The 18,262-nt window shown below is 43.2% G+C and overlaps 2 protein-coding genes across 4 annotated transcripts in view; one reads left to right on the top strand and one right to left on the bottom strand.

Annotated features, from left to right (window-relative positions):
- Nucleotides 1-6,526: 6,526 nt before the first annotated feature.
- Nucleotides 6,527-8,197, bottom strand: LOC119179549 (cathepsin O-like). The gene has a single exon (XM_037430651.2). The coding sequence runs from the start codon at nucleotides 8,047-8,049 to the stop codon at nucleotides 6,946-6,948; it is 1,104 nt and encodes a 367-aa protein (XP_037286548.2). The 5' UTR covers nucleotides 8,050-8,197; the 3' UTR covers nucleotides 6,527-6,945.
- Nucleotides 8,198-8,310: 113 nt separating this feature from the next.
- LOC119179548 (spermatogenesis-associated protein 20) overlaps nucleotides 8,311-18,262 on the top strand; it is a 43,287-nt gene continuing 33,335 nt past the window's right edge. The window contains exons 1-3 of one of the 3 annotated variants that reach the window (XM_075869617.1): nucleotides 8,311-8,734; nucleotides 12,511-12,654; nucleotides 17,219-17,283. In XM_075869617.1, the coding sequence (XP_075725732.1) occupies nucleotides 12,536-12,654; nucleotides 17,219-17,283 (184 nt within the window). In that variant the 5' untranslated portion in view covers nucleotides 8,311-8,734; nucleotides 12,511-12,535. Of the gene's footprint in view, nucleotides 8,735-8,764; nucleotides 9,067-12,510; nucleotides 12,655-17,218; nucleotides 17,284-18,262 lie in introns of those variants that run through there. The other 2 variants (XM_037430649.2, XM_075869619.1) reach the window with 2 other exon arrangements.

Genomic DNA, 18,262 nt, shown 5'->3' with positions numbered 1-18,262 from the left:
AGTTGGGCTAATCATGTAGTGTGCATAAAACCTGTGCTGCTCTCATTTCGAAATCACGAGCGCCTGTGTTTTATGGTGGCACTAAGGCCTTCCATCATGCAACGTTTCATCATTATCTTTCAAACTCCACCAACGCTTCATTTCAGTCAAGTTTCTTTGTCCCTAAAGACCGTGCGATATCGGTGGTTGCTAGTTCCAGTCGAGAGGTTGTCTTTTCTAGCAAGTCGCTTCACTCTAACACTGACAGCCTTTAGAAAAAACACACGCTCTTTTTTGTGTCATCATTTGTGTGAACTGTATAACAGGTCCTGCAAGAGATGGCAGGCAATCCTGTGCAAAACTTAACAATTCAACATTTTTTTGTCAACTGCTCTGCTTCTTTTAATTGTGCCGGTTAGTTGCCATGTGCTGTGTTTAATGCATTGCTTGTACAGACATCTTTAATTGTGCAGGTGAGAGAGATGCTTTTTTGCGGAGGAGTAAATTATTGTTTTTGTTTTGAAGCGAGTCATCACTTATTCACGCAGTACAGCGCTTGTGGAATTGAAACAAAATATGCAAAGTTTGTGCAACCATTGGTATGTGCACTTTGAGATAGCCATGTAGTCGCCAATGGTAATGTTGTGCAAGTGTCCAGAGTCCGAATTTGCGGCACTACGAGATGAACTGAAGACGGTGCAAACAATAGTGTGTCTAGTACTTCGCTCTAGATTGTTTCATTTCAATTCTTCAGCACTGCACACGTTACTCAGACATCATGTTGGCACATGTGGGTTTTTCCACAAACATGTTACCGACCATGTAAGCTACTGTGATACCGAATTGGGTCAATACAACGTCAAGTTTTTGAATTACCAGAAAGAGGAGGTTGAGAGGTGCAAGGCTGGTCGCATTAAAGCAGACCAGGCGCCATATCTTGCATTTCTTGATTGTTTGCAGATATGCAGATTATTTGTCAGGTGCAAACAGGCAGAAAAATTAAGCCGCCTTACACCGACAGTCTTTGAAGCTGCTACTTGTGGTAAATTCGCTATATAAGAAATGGTAATTTTTTGAACAGCGATGCCCCACCCTAGGGTCTCTTGAGCTTTTCTCTATAAGGCATCATTAAGTAGGCCGAAAATATATATATGTTATTCGAGTAATGTACTAAAATCCCAGCTTGGTTAGTCAATTCAATGTTGCAAGTTTTTGAACTATTTGTTCTCTTGTAGCTCATCAAAAATTTTTTCAACTTGCCATGCTCAAACTTTGGTCTTTTGAGCATGCTGAAATGCAGTCCATCTTTACAGACTCCCCCCATGAGCTAGGGGAGCTGTTCTAAACACCTTTAAATTCGGCCATGTACTCCAATTTCATAACAGCGGCATTTTCAACCACTTAGGGGAGGCCATGGCAGTACTATGATGGACCAATTGGTATTGAGACGGTGGAACTGATGGTGTGGTGGAAGCCTGCAGTGCCTAAAATAGCCCCTTAGGCCGAAGCAGAAATCGCTGCAGCAAGGTGGTTGAGGAAGTTGGAAGGTGGTGGTGGTGTTGCCGCAGGCGGGGTTAGCCTGGCCTGCATGCGGAGGTGCCATCACGGTCTTCCATTTTTACACCCTCCTAGATTGTTTAGCCCTTCCTGTCACATAAATGTTGTCTACTGACATAGCTGCACATAATTTCATGAGAAGTAAGTTTGTCATATTTTCTGGTGTTAGATGCTTGCAAAGACTGGGAATGGTTGCCCCCGACCGAGGAGGCCATAAACAGAAACACAAGCTGCGAGGGTCGTGCTTTCATCCCTGCTGTGGCTGCACTTCAATCGGTAGTTGCCCATTTTGCATACAATTCAAGCAAGTGTGGAGCACCTGAGGGGCTCGGCCCGTTCATCTATACATCTGATGGCACGATCAGGCTCGCAGTAAAGCACTCGCTACAGGCCATAGCGTGGCTAACAGTGCTCAAACCCAGATTAAAATGAACAAGCAAGGTCTAAAATGATTGAACAGAAATAGCTAAGAAGTAATGGCAAGGATTCATATTGCTAAAATGCTTTGCGAACATGAGGCTGACTCCAGGGAAGCGCGAGAGAGGGTGCCACTGCCTTGCCAAACAAGAAATTGCCCCACCCCCTGCGCCGCCTCTGTGTCTGCACTGGCACGGCCCCGAGTTGCTGCGTGACTACATCTGATGGGGAAAACAACTGGACAGAATTCGCTGCAGATGATACACATCGCAAATGCCATAGCAAGTGGAAATTCGATGAAACTCGGCAAAAAGTAGCACAAATGTTGCACACCGGGAACGTGAATCTGCCTAGCAAGATTCTACTCGTGTCGTGGGAAACCCTCCACGCTTACCTCCCGCATTTGCATCGTTGACGCTTCGGTAAACGAAGCACTGAGATGTCTACGAGAGAGAATCGCGAGTTGCCGTTCAGTTCACGTCCTCGGGTTTCACAGCAGTGAAGCTGCCACAGGTTTTCATTTTGTTCTGGCCTTCTGCTATCTTTAGACGAATATTTAGAGAGCAGCTTTTTGTGGTGGCAACTGTTCCTCAGTATATAGCCTTTAGGGAAGTGGTTATTTTCTGTTACAGTAATAGACAGCACCAAAGACCTGATCACTGGAAGAACATGTACATACAGTCACGTCCACTTAAAACAATACTATTTAGTGCTCTCAAACCTCAGGAAATGAATTCAATTAAAAAAAAATATGGGTTATAACAAAGTAAATAAACAATAGTCATGCAATACATATAGTGTTAAGAACACATCTTTATAAATATTATTTGGATACAACTTATTTTCGAGTAAGATACTACTTCGTTTTAGTGAGGTTTGAGTGCACAATACATCGGATATAACGATGAACAACAATGGCACCACCCACTTTTGTATGCTTTCTATGGTAAAATGAACTATTTATTATGATGCTCCAGTGCCGCAATATCCGATATAGCGATTGAATCTAGCTTCAGTGCATGCTGCAAATGAGTCTCCGCACCGTGCTGCCGATAGTGATGAGGGTGACGACACTAACGGCACAGTCGCGCAATCTGTGCAGGCACTGTCATTGCAGGTGGCCAAGCAGATCATAGGGTCTCTCCAGGACCTTGTTTTTGCGGAGGACCTCTTTCTTACCTATGTAGAGCAGTTGGATGCCCTTCAGAAAGATGTGTGCCAGCTATGCATGCAACAATCAAAGCTTCCGAGCTATGCCTTTTCTGCAAACAATTAGTACACAGTTGCACTACCTTTATTTCATGCAAATTTAACGTTTTCATCTCCATTATAGTATTTTTTGTCAACCTGTGTATAACATTCTTGGTTATAACGATAGAATTTCCCGGGCATACTTAGACATTGTTATAATTGGAGTGCACAAGACCAGATGGGTGCTTGTTCTGTATGCCATCATTTTGTGGCTATGCTTTTCGTGCCAAGTCTATAATACTGATGCTGAAAGTGCGCCAACTGTACTAGCAACAAGAGATGGCCACCGCACACATTGCGACTGCTGCATTGAGCCAACCTTTCCATCTGCTGGCAAGCACAAAGGACACATGATTGCTCGCACCAACCAATCAAGCAAGAAAAAGGGCAGCAAATGAAAGCTGAAAAGTTCCTCTTTTTAGAGACTTGTTGATTTGTCTGTGCCCGTGCTACCCTTTGTAGAATACCATACCATCAGACATGTTGGCAGGAATAACCACGGTAGTGACACTTTACGGTGCTTTTGCAGCCAAGCTGTGTGTGGCTAGGAAGTGGAATGATGTATAGGTTCGCGAGTGTGCGGAAATTATAAAGAAGCAGTGCTAGCATACGCCACCTTGAAGCAACTCCACACGCGCTAGATTCTATTCAAGTTTTTTCAGCGTGGACAGCTACAAATGCAACTTGCCACCGCATGAATTGCTGCCCATAAAGTCTTTTAGGTGTTCTTAATATTATTTAAGTTAACATCACCAAGCGTGAAGTTTGAAGCACGTATCTCTTAAATTTAGTGGTAGAGAAATCAAAAGCTGCAACAGACAACACATCAATAGATACCGGTTCATGATAAAGACTAGGGCTGCATGTTTCAGCTTTCTTTAACTACCTGTATGGATTGATGGGACAGTCTTTTTTTTTTTTTTTCTATGACAGCATGGCAAAAGCATATGTAGCGTGGGTATTCCTCCAGAATTTTAATAAACAGCATGTTGACCAGTTTCGTTGCTGCCAATGTATGACCAACGCATCACTGAAGCCGATCGTGATTGGTACCTCCATAATACGGCTCTCTTCCTATGGGTGCGAAATGCTGGTACATTTCTTTTTTGCGTAGGCTCAGATGCATGTTCAGGAACACCACAGGTGATCGAAATTATCTGAGATCGAGCTCCCCTCTGCAACACGTCTCCTAACCGCGTTGTGCTCTTGAAGCTTCTGAATTTGTCTCTCTGGTTATAATCTTCACCAGCAGGTGGCATTACAAATGTATGGTTTTGCCATGAAGGAAATAGGTTAGTAGGGATCTTGCGGGCGCATGCACGTTGGGGCAAGTTAGTGATAAGTCATTTTGTGATGAACAGCACGGAGTTTTGAGGGCAGAACAAAGAGGAAAGATAATCCGAGTGCTGACTATCAACTGAAGAGCTTAGATATCTTGACAACTCCTAATATTTATTCACACGCACATGGAACTCTGGCCTCTCATTATGTCAGTGTTTCAGTCCTGTGATCATTTAGCACGCATGATTGCTTGCAAGTTATTTTAATGTAGTATGAATGTTACTTTTTTCAGTAAACTTTTGGTACATAGTCAGCGCTCGTCTTGCGTTTCTCCTCACATGCCACGACCCGCAGGTCGTAGGGTCGAATCCCAGCCACGGCAGCTGCATTTTCAGTAGAGGCTGAACTACTTGAAGCCCGTGTACTTCAAGGCCCGTGCGCGGTAGTTAACCCTAGACAGTTGAAGTTACCGGAGCCCTCTAATGGCGCCTCTCATAATCGTATCTCAGTCTTGGGATATAACCTCAGTGATTGTTTTTGTTGTGTTTTTCCTCTTCATTTTGTCACAGTTTACACCAACAGCCTTTAGCCTTTTTAAAAGCAACCAGACTATAGCCCGGCTATAACATTTTTCTCAGCTGTTTATGCTCACCTCTTTATCTCACCATCATCATCCATTACTCTTTTTCTTCCTCTTCCCCCTTCCTTGGTGTAAAGTAGCAGACTATCAATCAGGCCGACCTCTCTGCCTTTCTGTAAATAAACCTGTCTCTTTCTCATCGCAGTTAAATATTAAGCGCTTTTGCTTGAGAAAATGAGTTTTGCGGTATTACCAACTACAAGCTCCTGCGTCATTATGGAGTACATCTGCAAGATGTACGCCTGTCGATATAACCTTGCTTTGGTGCCTGGCGGCAACTTGGACGTGACATCACAATGCTGGCCTAAAAAGGAGTGCGACGCTGAGATATTGCAGCAAGGCTGAACATTCCCGAGAGGGCATAACTGCTTCAATGCATATAAACACATTTCAAAGCCCATCTCTACAATAGAAAACCATGCAATGGGCTTCTGCAAGATGTCACGTATGTAACGCTTTAACATTAAAAAACACTAACGATGATCAAGTTGATGACATAAAGGCATCTTTATTTTCTGTCCAGGAGTATACATATCAAAGCAGCCAGTTAAAAGGTGTAAACTCTCACATAGAAATACCAACTGCACATTGAAAAATACTATTTGGGCTAACAACATATTGAGCATTGGCCTTTACAAAAAGACCCATGTTAGAAACTGTTTGTTCCTAGGTGCACTTCGGTGAGTGATAAAACAAATATTGTGCTAACGTAGGGTCAACTCCGAATCGGGCTGAATATTTCTTGCATTTATTGGGCTGAATATTTCTTGCATTAAAATATTTTCTTGCATTTCGTACACCGTCACGAAATGCAAGAAAATATTTTCGCACACCCGCAACGCAAGGTCAACCACGCGTAAAGTTGATAAGTCAACCACAACTTGTCAACGCTACGTGTGAAATAAAAAATACCAGTGAGGCTAATCTTTTAAAAGAAAAAAAAAACAGCACGAACATTAACTGGCTAAGTGATACACTTTCTATAGCAACCTATGTAACGTGTAGATAACTCTTCGTTATATTATTTATAGCATGCATTGTTAGTTTCTTACCCCTTTAAAGCATAGGTATTCTGGTGTTTATATCACACATACCGCCAGTAAACATTTTAGTGGTGAGTTAGTGCTGTATGCCATTCTTTTGTTTTATGTGTGAATTGTTTCTGCATGCACTGTGAGTGGAAAATGACAGGAGCACAGTGTTCCTACACTCTTATCAGTCCTGCAAATACGAACGTGTGCATTCACAATGGAAAAAGTAACTAATTTCTTCATGAGGTGTTCTGCAAATGAAATTCTGTCAAAGAATAAAACAAAGAAGCATTATATTTTGTACATACTGCCCAGCTGGTCTTGAAGCAACACACCTATTATGATGCCTATTGTTTTGTGCTTCATAAACAAATGTTTGATCTTCCTTGTGTAGTTGTGTCGCCTGTTCTCGGTCGTTGATAGATGGCACGAAAGGGAAATATTTTCATGGACTGGAAAATACCACAAGAGAACAAAGAATACTCATGGGGTTTTTCCAGAAAGCTAAGCTAAACTCTGTTGTTCAAGAAAAAGTGATCTTTCTCTGGAAGGTAAATTTGTGACTACCCTGGAAAAATATTTAAACTGCGGTAGACTTCCAGACAAGGTCGAACAACTTCTTGTTCATATTCAAAGCATTCTTCCCGAGAAAACTGTATGGGTTTTTTCGGCAGCTATATATATGTATACATTCTATGTTGTACGAATGGCAATGGTTTTCTTACATAACACCTTCTCCGTTTTGAGGCCGCTGTCGATCTGATTTGTCATGGGTGACTGGAGACCAAGTTACCCTGGCGGCTTCTTAATGCTAACCGTCGAGACCTCTTCTGCGATGCCGCAGAGGTTTTTGCCAATGGCTACGTGCAAGTAGCCGCCATGACCGAACTGCGCACCCCAGGAGTTGCGGACAATGTAGTGCGGCACCTCGCCCCTCAGGTCATACCCGACCACCTGCACCGCATGGTTTCTTCCGGTGTCACAGTGGTACCGAATAATACCCCCCAGGTAATCCTGCCATGCTGTGGCATCCACAGCTGTGGCCAGAGGTCCAACGTTGGCGATGAGGTCCAGCATCCGCTCCTCGTTGCCCACAAGCCTCTCGCAGGTGTAGTCGATGAGCTCGGTGGTGACGTCGCTCGTGGAGCTTCGACATTTCCCGGTGGAGGCGGTGAAGGGGTAGGCGCTCTCGGTGACGAGCTTGATGCGGTTCTCTCGGAGCCACTGCATGGCGGTGCAGGTGTCGCCTCCGTTGCAGCCGTGGTTGGAGTTGTTGGAGCAGTCAACCATCTGCTGGACGCTGAACTCGACCAACTTGCCCGTCGCGATGGCGTACATGCTCTCTACGTTCTCGACGGTGCTGATGGCCCAACACGCGCCGCAGTTTTGCTGGTTCTTGACGGGCGTGACGGCGCTGCGGTCGCGCCAGTCGAAGTGGTCCGGGTATCGACCCCGCACCGGGGGCACCTTCTTCGGAGCGACAGGTTGTAGGAGGAGCGGGCCTATGTCGTTGCCTAGTGGCCTCAGGTCGGGGAAGAGCTGCCGAACAATTTCGTCTAGGTCTGCCGGAGGCGACGACAGGACGTTGCGGCGGAACTCGTCCGGCGTGAAGTCCGAGAAGCGGGTCAGTCCGTAGCGCGCAGTGTCGCCCGTCGCGTTGCGGCGCGCGATTCGTTCGAGGCTGTCGCGGAAAGCGGCGAACCGCCGTTCGTGCTCTTCGCTGCCAGGCTCGTAGCTCTTGTTGTACCGGGTGACGTACTGGGCGAAGGCGTCTTCGACGCTCGATGCCACGATCGGGGGCCCCGAGTCGTCCGTCGGAGCCGTGATCGAAGCGGCCGCCACGAATGACAGCTGTAGCACCGTCGGCAGCAACGCCAATGGAGTTCGCCGCATCGTCGCCGTGAAACCGCCGATCGGTCGAGCGCCGTCGAAGTGTCCGGTACACCCGGCGGGCGACACGGTCCAGCTGATATCTCGTTCCGAGACATCACATATCGAAGTTTAGCTTCCCGTGCCTTATCGCCTCTCACGCAGCACGCTTTTATCGTGCGTTGGTCCACGCGCGGTTGTCCCGGACACGCACGCAAAGGGGAGTGCGCGATCGCGCCAACTGTTGGGTGAAGTGGGCGTATGCGGGTGACGCAACCACGCAACGCCAAGCTGCCGCGCTGTTCCGTTAACTGGCTCGTTTATTCGCATCTGAAAGATAAGCTCGCCGCGTGCCTGTTTCGTCGAGTTAACGGCAATAACTGTTCGAATGATTCCCGCCTCTGAAAACATCAGTGTCCGTTTTGTATGAAAGTTTCGCTCAACACCGTTATGAAATTCGCGCTCTTTAACGCTCGTGGAGTGTAATTCCCAAAACCTTCGCTTCCTCGACGTGGTAATTGATGCGCATCATATTATGACGTGGTATTTCGACTACGCGTTGCACAACCTTCGTAAAGAAGTAGCGACTTTCGTCTTGCAAGATTGCGTCGAAAACACAGACTACGCGAGAAACAACAAACACAGAAAGAAAATAATGACTGTGTCACTACGGCTACCACTCTTGCCAAGAGGGCGAATTGTGCGAGAGGTACGATTCATCGTAGGAGAGAGTGGATATGGTCTGTGTGTGTCGCGGTTGTTTGTTCGTGCAGGCTGCACGAACGTCGCAGCATTTTTCGCCGACATCGCGCCTCATCGCGTGTTGTGCGATGATGCGCATGTGAGCTCAGCCGGTGCTCCACGCGCCTAAATGAGCTGCTGCTGGTCGCCCCGCGTGACTGCAGCCTTGCTCGGGCACCGCGGCAGCATCCACTCGCTTTCGCATCGACGTTGTCCGCGCTTGCACGAGCCTGAGAATCGAAAGTGCCTCTGCAACGCCGCGGTCGTCACAAGGTCCTTGTTTGCGAGCGCATTGCCAAGGTATCTCTTGTACTCGTGTCACGCTGCATGCTGCTCGTTGTGGTTTCGCTTCCTTGGAATCGAGTGTATTCAGGGGTGGTGTGACCGCCCTTGCCACCCTTACTTTTCTGTTTTTAGCCTTAGCCTTGAGTCGTAACTCGGCTCAGCGATTCCGTTATTTACGCAGTTTTCTTTTCTCCGCAGCGTACTTGTCCGCGATTGTTCCGATGGATGCTTAATCGCGGTCGAAAGTATTGCAGTTTCACACATATGCACTATCAATCGTGATCGTATATGATTACCTTGAACATCATTGGCTCTCATCATCGGCTTACACCAAGTAACAAATCGCCATCGACGAACTCGATCCTGATCGGCCCGATCGTAATAGAAAGATATCTGTGGCACCTGTGTGATTAGTCGCACGAAATGAAGCAAAATTAACGCGATCGCCTATGTATCAGCTCATCAATTGATGAATGATTGTGATATGATAAGAGGTTTCCAATGTGCTATTGTTTGTAAAAGTGTCATCCGCTATTTTGGACAGGGACTTGTAATCGCGGTTCAAAATGATTCATCCTGTAGTTCTCGCTCTTGAAAAGCGCGAACGTGTTTTTGTTTCAAGTCGCGGCATGGCACGAATGTTTCAAAAGCACTTGCACACTGCTATCGATTTTGTTCTTGTGTGAGGATACTATAAAACGATCAGAACAATTGTATACGTTGATCTCAGTGAGAGTGACACGTTCGGGCATGAAGTATGCTTTCTTGAACAATGTCAACAACAACAAATATTTTAGTGTGATGACTTCAGCACGAACCAAGACGGACCACAGAAAACACCAGAAACAAGCACTTTGTGGTCCGTCTTGGTCTGCACTGAAGTTTTCACCTTAAATGCTATGTGTCAACTTGGCTTAACAGATGTTTTATTGAAGCAACAAAATTATGCAACATCAGAATTAAAGCATTAAGGCAGTGCATAATTTGTTGTTGCACCTAGTTTTGTGACTTGATTTCAATTCGAAAGCTGTTTTACCAGGTGTTTTTAAAGTGACAGGTGCAGTTTATAGTTATGGTTTTAACCAATGTTAATTGAACATCCCTATAAAAGCAAAAAAAATGTAATAGAAAAGGTAAAAATTTAAGGCATATCACTGCAAAACAGAGACTGACATGCACAGCTAGGAGCTGTTTAGCAGCAGGAGGTCGTTCTGTGGTACACGTCTCTATGTGCCCAAACTCGTTTTTTAACGGCATCAGAGAATTGAAAGAGTGAAATTCACAAAGCAGTGGGCAAGCTTATAGATGCTGCGTTAACTGATACAAGAAGAGGCATTCTACAGAATGCTTCAACCTGTAATCAAATGACGCATGATGTTTCACAACTGAAAATGAACCGGACAGTTACTCCATCTAGACACTCTTTAACCAAAGCTTCTATCTCAAATCGCTTCCTTCATTGCGACCAACATAGTCGTGCAGTTTCTGCAAGTCAGCAAAGTGAAGGAATACTTGGGACCTTTTTAGAATATGTTGTTACTGAAGGGGGCAAACTAGTCTTTGGGAGTGAAAAGTGACCAAAAAATGCATTTTTTAAAATTGGCATATTTGGCTTTTGCAAGTATTTTTCTATCTCTAAGCAAATTTTCACCCATCAGGAAGTGGTAATTTATTTGTAATGTCATTCTGGACTGTCCAGATTCTTGGTGCTAGCACAATGCAGAACCTGCAAAAAATGGGCAACCTAATATAATTTGCCAGCACCTGTGTCTGAAGCTCTACTACCAATTTATGAGTGCCTGTATGAGCATTGCAAAACATGCACACCGTGATTGGTGTTTTTTTTTTTTTTATGGAACTGGGTGTTATCAGTTTTTTTTTTTATTTCTCAGAAAAGTAAATTTAGGACTGTTCAATATTGAGGCCTCAATGTCTTTGCAGCTAGGGCAGGCACAAGAATAATTTTTTTTGCAATAGAAACCTGTACGTGTATAGAATGCAAGTATGGGAGCAGAATTTAGAGCACAAGCCTTTTTAATTAATTACTCATCAGAATTGTAACACAATTCCAACTGCTTTTGAACATGGATAGTTCATTTTGGTGTAAAATAACCAAGAAAGGCCTAAAAACAAAAAACTCTTGCATACTTTCAATCTCTAGTTATTAGTATATGTTGCAATATCTTAAATGCTGCTTTTAATTAAGCACTTTTTTTTATGATGGCCTTAAATAATAGGTAATGAACTTAAGTTAGCTCAGGAATAAAATGAGTTACAGGAAAAGTATTTACATATTTGAAATCAGCATAAAAAACTGTATAAGCCTGTGCACTTTAATCAAGATTACTAAAGAAATAAAGAATGTCTAGGATGAGTCTGCCCCTGAAAGCATGTATTTCATTTTCACAATTTCTTTCTAAATTTTGTGCTGCGAAATTGGGGTGCAGCCCTTGCCCAAGTGCAGCTCTTACACAAAACTTTACTATTTGTATGTACTATTCGAGGCTTGCACACGGCTGAGTGGGACTTCACAAATGCTGCTTTTTGATCTATGAAAGTTTCAATATTACATGGTTCATATTGTTTAGTAAGTAATGGGACAAGACATATGAACTCTAAGTGGTACATACTCTATCAGTGTGTGGGTTTCATGCTATTAAATAATTAATAGTTATATATATTTCTGTCTATATAGCGTTTGCCCTTATGTGTTTCAGAAGTTCATGCTAATATACGTCGGTAAAAAGAGAAGACAAAGTGTGTACATTTTTATATCAAAATGTATTAGCACGACCTAATATGTAGTGTAAAATCCTCATTTGTTTTTTATCTATGGTTGTAGGAGGTGTGTGCGATCTTCTAGAATTGTTTACTCCAATACAAATCTACGGAGCTTTTGCCACCTTGGCTAGACAGTGCTGGACCGTGAATTGAGTGCGTGAAGCACACAAAGCATTTTTAGGCATTTTTTTTTACCGGAAGCATCAAAACAAGTGAAAAAGAAGAGCTGCCTATCGTTCTTGACACATTATGCTGGTTATCTGCAGGCTTTCTTCAGAATATTATCTGGGCTTGACGATAAGATGCACTTGACTATTGTCTTCACAAATGCAGCTACTGCCAAGTTATAGTGTGATGGTCAAATCCTGCAACTTGTCACATTTAAAGAAACAGTCTTCTTTTTTGAACAGCAAATTTTAAGATTTATTTTTTCTGGAAGGATAGCATGCCTGTGTAACATGTGAAAAGGAAAAAGAACAAAAAAGCCTAAATCAGAACACAAGCTGAGCAAAATAGACAAAAGTAGAAAAAAATAACAAGGATGGATGTGACTTGACTTACTGCAAATTGTGGCTAAGTGTATTGGATACATGTGAAAGGGGGTGAATACGCTTAAAAGTGTCGGCCCAATAAGAAACGTTTGTCCTATATCTCAGTGTTGCCCATTACCACGCGCAGGCCGCCGCTGCTTTGCTTAGGCAAGATGGCGGCTGCTGCTGCTTATCCGGCACATGCTTCAACTTCGGCTAGCTCTGCAAGAAACCGGCTTGCTCACGAAAAGTCGCCGTACCTCCTGCAGCATGCCAGCAACCCAGTTGACTGGTGAGCTACATACGACTCCTGTCCTGTTTGAATGTGCGCGAATGGCATCATACTTCAGCAAGAACAAACGCAGAAAGTCGACACAATGTGCACACAGTCCGGTCAGCATTTGGTTGCTATGCCTTTCATTTGGATTGTAAAGGGATTTTCGCAAGTGGGGGGGAGGGGAGGGGGGGAGTTCGCGACTGCATATTACATTTGACAGTATGACTTGTCCTTAGACCGAAAGTGTCGACAAAAGTTGTTGTTTCGACAAGAGGGTTTGTTTCCATCATCTTCATCAGGAAAGTGAAAAGTCCTCATGTTCAAGCTTTGAGACTTTATCTTTTCCTGAAGTTCTTGTTAGCAGTTCTGCCTATTCCATCTTGCGTAATTCACTGTTGCAGAATGACCAATTCTGATAATGGTGGGGTACGATTTAGAGTCAGTTTCAAAGGATGAAAAAGATTTGACCCGGAATAGAATGATATTCTCACCTTATCAAATGGACTATAAAAGTAGAAAATATTCAGTAAATCTATACCTACAGTGCTGTCAATATGCACTAATACATAGCATTCAACAGTAACATGTATTCTGTGGATATCAACCACTTCGGAAGTGTCAGCTTTCTGCATTAAAAGCAAACACTAACAGCATTGAAAGAAAGCCAGTGCGATACACTTAAAAAATTGCTTGAAAAAGTAAAAAAATTGATTGTTATCAATATGTATTTTTCTACATATGGACAGATTTTATATCTCTAACATACAAATAACCTGTCAAACCACAATCAACTAAATGTTAATCACTGTAGGTCACAGCATTAAAAAAAAAGACTGTACAGTGCAGTGGTTTGATCATAAGGTGCACCTTATATGCAACCAATATCATTTGTTGTGCTTAAGATAGTCTATGGTTACAATGGTAAACGTTGCATAAGGCAAATGACGTCTGGTTGAATTCAGACATTCACCACCACCTCACACAGATTTTGGTGCAGCACTTGGATGTTATGCTCTGTTAAGGAGAGAGTTCAGGGAAAGAATGAGACTTAAAGTGGTCCATATTTTCGAAGTAGTAAATATTTAATGAAGAAGGCAAAATAGCTGCCAATATGGATAGGATAGTTAAAATAGCGGAGGAGTTTTACAGAGATCTGTACAGTAGCCGGGACAACCACGACCTTAATACTACAAGAACTAGCAGTAACCCAGACGACACACCACCAGTAATGATAGAAGAAGTCAGAAAAGCTTTGGAGAGCATGCAAAGAGGCAAAGCTGCTGGGGAGGATCAGGTAACATCAGATCTGCTGAAAAATGGAGGACAGATTGTGTTATAAAAACTAGCCACCCTCTTTACGAGGTGTCTCCTGACGGGAAGAGTACCAGAGTCTTGGAAGAATGCTAACATCATCTTAATACATAAGCAAGGAGGTGACAAGGACTTGAAGAATTACAGGCCGATCAGCTTGCTTTCTGTGGTATACAAGCTATTTACAAAGGTAATTGCTAACAGAGTAAAGAAAACATTAGAATTCAATCAACGAAAGGAACAAGCAGGATTTCGAACAGGCTACTTAACAATCGACCACATTCATACTATCAATCAGGTAATGGAGAAATGCTCAGAATATAACTTACCACTATACAAAGCCTTCATAGATTACGAGAAGGCGTTTGATTCAGTAGAAATATCAGCCGTCATGCAGACACTGCGGAATCAGGGCGTCGATGAAATATATATAAACATCCTGGAAGAAATCTACAGGTGATCAACTGCTACCATAGTGCTTCATAAATAGAGCAATAGAATACCAATCAAGAAGGGTGTAAGGCAGGGGGACACAATCTCCCTAATGCTATTCGTCCCATGCTTACAGGAGGTTTTCAGAAGCTTAGAATGGGAACAGTTAGGGATAAGAGTTAATGGAGAGTACCTTAGTAACCTGCGCTTCGCCGCTGATATTGCATTGCTGGGTAACTCGGGGGATGAATTGCAACTTATGATCACCGAGTTAGACAGGTAAAGCAGAAAGGTGGGTCTTAAAATTAATCTGCAGAAAACGAAAGTAATGTACAACAACCTCAGCAAGGAGCAGCGCTTCGAGATAGGTAATAGCGCACTTCAAGTTGTAAAAAACTATGTCTACTTAAGGCAGGTAATAGCCGCGGAGCTGAACCACGAGATTGAAGTAACTAGAAGAATAAGAATGGGGCGGAGCACATTTGGCGAGCACTCTCAAATTATTACAGGTAGATTGCCACTATCCCTCAAGAGGAAAGTATATAACAGCTGTATGTTGCCGGTACTTAGCTACGGAGCAGAAACCTGCAGACTTACAAAGAGGGTTCAGCTTAAATTGCGGACGACGCAGCGAACAATGGAAAGAAAAATGGTAGGTGTAACCTTAAGAGACAAAAAGAGAGCAGAGTAGATTAGGGAACAAACGGGGGTTACGGATATCATAGTTGAAATCAAGAAGAGAAAATGGACATGGGCAGGGCATGTAGCGCGTAGACAGGATAACCGCTGGTCATTAAGGGTAACTGACTGGATTCCCAGAGAAGGCAAGCGAGTTAGGGGGAGACAGAAGGTTACGTGGGCAGATGAGATTAAGAAGTTTGCAGGTATAAATTGGCAGCAGCAAGCACAGGACCAGGTTAATTGGCGGAACATGGGAGAGGCCTTTGTTTTGCAGTGGAAGTAGTCAGGCTGATAATGATGATGATGAAATATTTGATGAACTCATTATCAGAGTTTATGGCCTCACGAACCGATTACTGCAAAAATTTCTCATATCTTTTGAGGCCGAGGGGAGTTAAAGGGATTTGAGGCATGCTCAAAGCACTTCCCCTCTTCTCAAGAACTGATGAGTTTGCAGCAGGTACACATGTAGGGAGGACACGAATAAATGACCTGTTATGTCAGCTGGTGTCACAACCTTGGGCACACGTGTTGTTATTCAATCACTCTATCCGCTTGCGATTCCTGTGTGCATCATTGTAGCCATTGTGTATTTATTTTTATTTATTTATTATATACCTGCATCGCCCGAGTGGGCATTACGGCAGGGAGGTTACAGTCCGAAAGAAACAAAGTAATTACACCTTCAATGCACACCATGTCAAGCATGTCATTGTTCAAATTGTTCTCAATGTCAAATGATACAACATTCCATTCTCTTGTGGCCCGTGAAAAAAAAAAATTGTGTCCGTCACCTCTGAGAGAGAATTTGTTGGCTGAGTGCATGGTCGTGTTTAAATGACACATAAGTGGGTAACCTAATATATCTTTCTTGCTCAATGCTGATTTCAGGATGGTAAACGGCGCAAAAAAATTCAGTCTGAGGCCATTCCACTGATCTTGCAAAGCCTGCCATGATTATTTACGTTTGCTTTTTGTCATGCTTAACCTTCTAATGCAATTGTTGAGTACAAACCGTACTCAACAATTACAGTAGAACATTTTCCAATATTTGAGTATACACGTGTTTCGCAAGTTATTTTGTTTTCCTTTTTCCTTCATTATTCATATGATGTATGTGTATATATATATGTGTGTGTGTGTGTGTTTATGTATATATATATATATATGTGAATCCTATGCACATGCATATCAGTATATAACTGCGCATTGTACATTTTAATGTACTTGAAGTGCCTAATATATTTCTTTCCATTTTTTTGTTTTTTCTTCTTCTCTGGCTTTGTTTTACTTTTTATTTTGTTTTTTGTCCTTGTTTTTCTTTTCGAATTTTTTTCTTTTTTCTTCGTTACTCATCTTTAGCAAGTGTATAATTAGGTACATTTGACCTTGTAGTGCACCTGTGCCTGTAGTGAATGCACTATGATATCAATTTGAAACTGTTTAGCGACTATTATTATGCATTTTCCCCCCACATTTATCAGATGCTCTACCCTGTCGTTTCGCCACCGATGGGTGGCTGGGGCTTTGTCAAGCTGTCATTGGACAGCCTTTTTTCCCGGCCACCTTTTTTCACCGTAAATGTTTTTGTTTTTGGTGAAAATAAAGTTCTTTGATTGATTGATTGATTGATTGATTGGTTGATAGTAGAGCATGGTGCTTAGCACGTGGCGGCACCTCATGGTGAGAAGTGCATCGAATCGATATGCCACTCATGATTTACAAGGGCCATTCCCCAATAGTGCGCTACTTGCTGCTTGATGTCAAAACATCGGGTGCTTTCAGCCCGGTTCTGAATAGAGGTCGCCTGGTAAAAATAGACGCTTCGCATTTCACTTCTCAACCTTCCTTGCCACGCACGAATGCGAGATTTGGACGAGCTGTTCTTCAAAGTGTCTGCTTTCTGCAGGATTTTTCCTCGCCTAGTCCGAAGCGTGGTTCACGAATCGTTGAGCAGGGAATGTGGCTGAAGCCAGTGCTTCAACGAAAACGCTTGTTTTCGTCAGGGCAGCAACTGACAGTGTGTTTGTCTTTGCCTTGGTCAATCTCCCCCAGTCAAAAAAACAAACTGCTTTCGATTTGTGTTTGAGTCAGGTATTGACAAAAAAAATCTTTGTGAGCTGTGGTAGTTATAAATTCATCGGGTTATTTGTAGGTACCCTTGGGGCGATGCTGCATTCAAGAAGGCCAAAGATGAGGATAAGCTCATTTTCTTGTCTGGTGAGTTGAATATTCGGCTGCTTCTCTTCTGCGCATGTTGACTGGCAGTTCGATTGAATCAGCTTGGACAGCAAACTTGGTACTGCTATCATAATCTAGAAATTTTTCATTTCTACCTACTGTATTTACACAATTGTAGGTCGACCCGCTCTATCTTAATTTAATATACGAAGTTGGGGTGTCGACCAAGAATAGAAAAATGGTTTTGGTTGTCTCTAAAAATATTCCCCACGTGTTTTTGCGAAGTTAGCTTTCTTGCGCAGCTCGCAGTCACTGCCGTGAGGCCACTTTCAACTTAGTTTTTTTTTTTTTTTTTTTTTGAGACATTCTTGTGCTGCTCTCTCACCTTTTTTTAATATCCGTGCGATTTGAGGGGGGTCGACCAAGTTAACATACAATTGTGTAAGTGCGGTATAAACCACGAGTAGCAAAAATTTTTTTATCTTTTGAAAAAATGACCTCTATATATATATATATATATATATATATATATATATATATATATATATATATATATATATATTATAGGGAACTATGCGAACGACGACGAAGAAGCAAGAAACGGCAAGCCACAGCATTGGTGCACACGCGCAACCGTGCTTGCGGTTGTTTTGTATTTTCGGCCTCTTGACGTTCCTTGCTCTTCTGGCGTTCCTTGGCCTTCCAGTAGGTCTATACGTAAATAAACTATGTGACATCTGGTGGAGGTACTGGGTACTTCCGTACAAACCTGGAACTTCGCTCCCGTAAGTTTCCCCCTCTACGTGACACGAACATGGCCACCGAGACGCCTCTCCAGGTGGGACCTTCGACCGTCCACGTCACTTGCGGCGCCGTGTATCCTCAACGAGACCCTCCTATCTTCACAGGCTCCACTGAGTCGGATGTCGAAGATTGGTTGGCGAGGTATGACAAAGTCGGCGCAAGTAACAAATGGGACGACCCAAGTAAGCTGGGCTACGTCACGTTCTACCTTGCG

Source organism: Rhipicephalus microplus, chromosome 7 (genome assembly GCF_043290135.1).
Source record: "Rhipicephalus microplus isolate Deutch F79 chromosome 7, USDA_Rmic, whole genome shotgun sequence".
NCBI lineage: Eukaryota > Metazoa > Arthropoda > Arachnida > Ixodida > Ixodidae > Rhipicephalus > Rhipicephalus microplus.
Note: the sequence above shows the minus strand (reverse complement) of the source record. Positions and strands in the feature narration are given on the sequence as shown.

Excerpts from the sequence above, each read along its gene's own strand:
- LOC119179549 (XM_037430651.2), bottom strand. The coding sequence starts at position 8,049 with ATGCGGCGAACTCCATTGGCGTTGCTGCCGACGGTGCTACAGCTGTCA.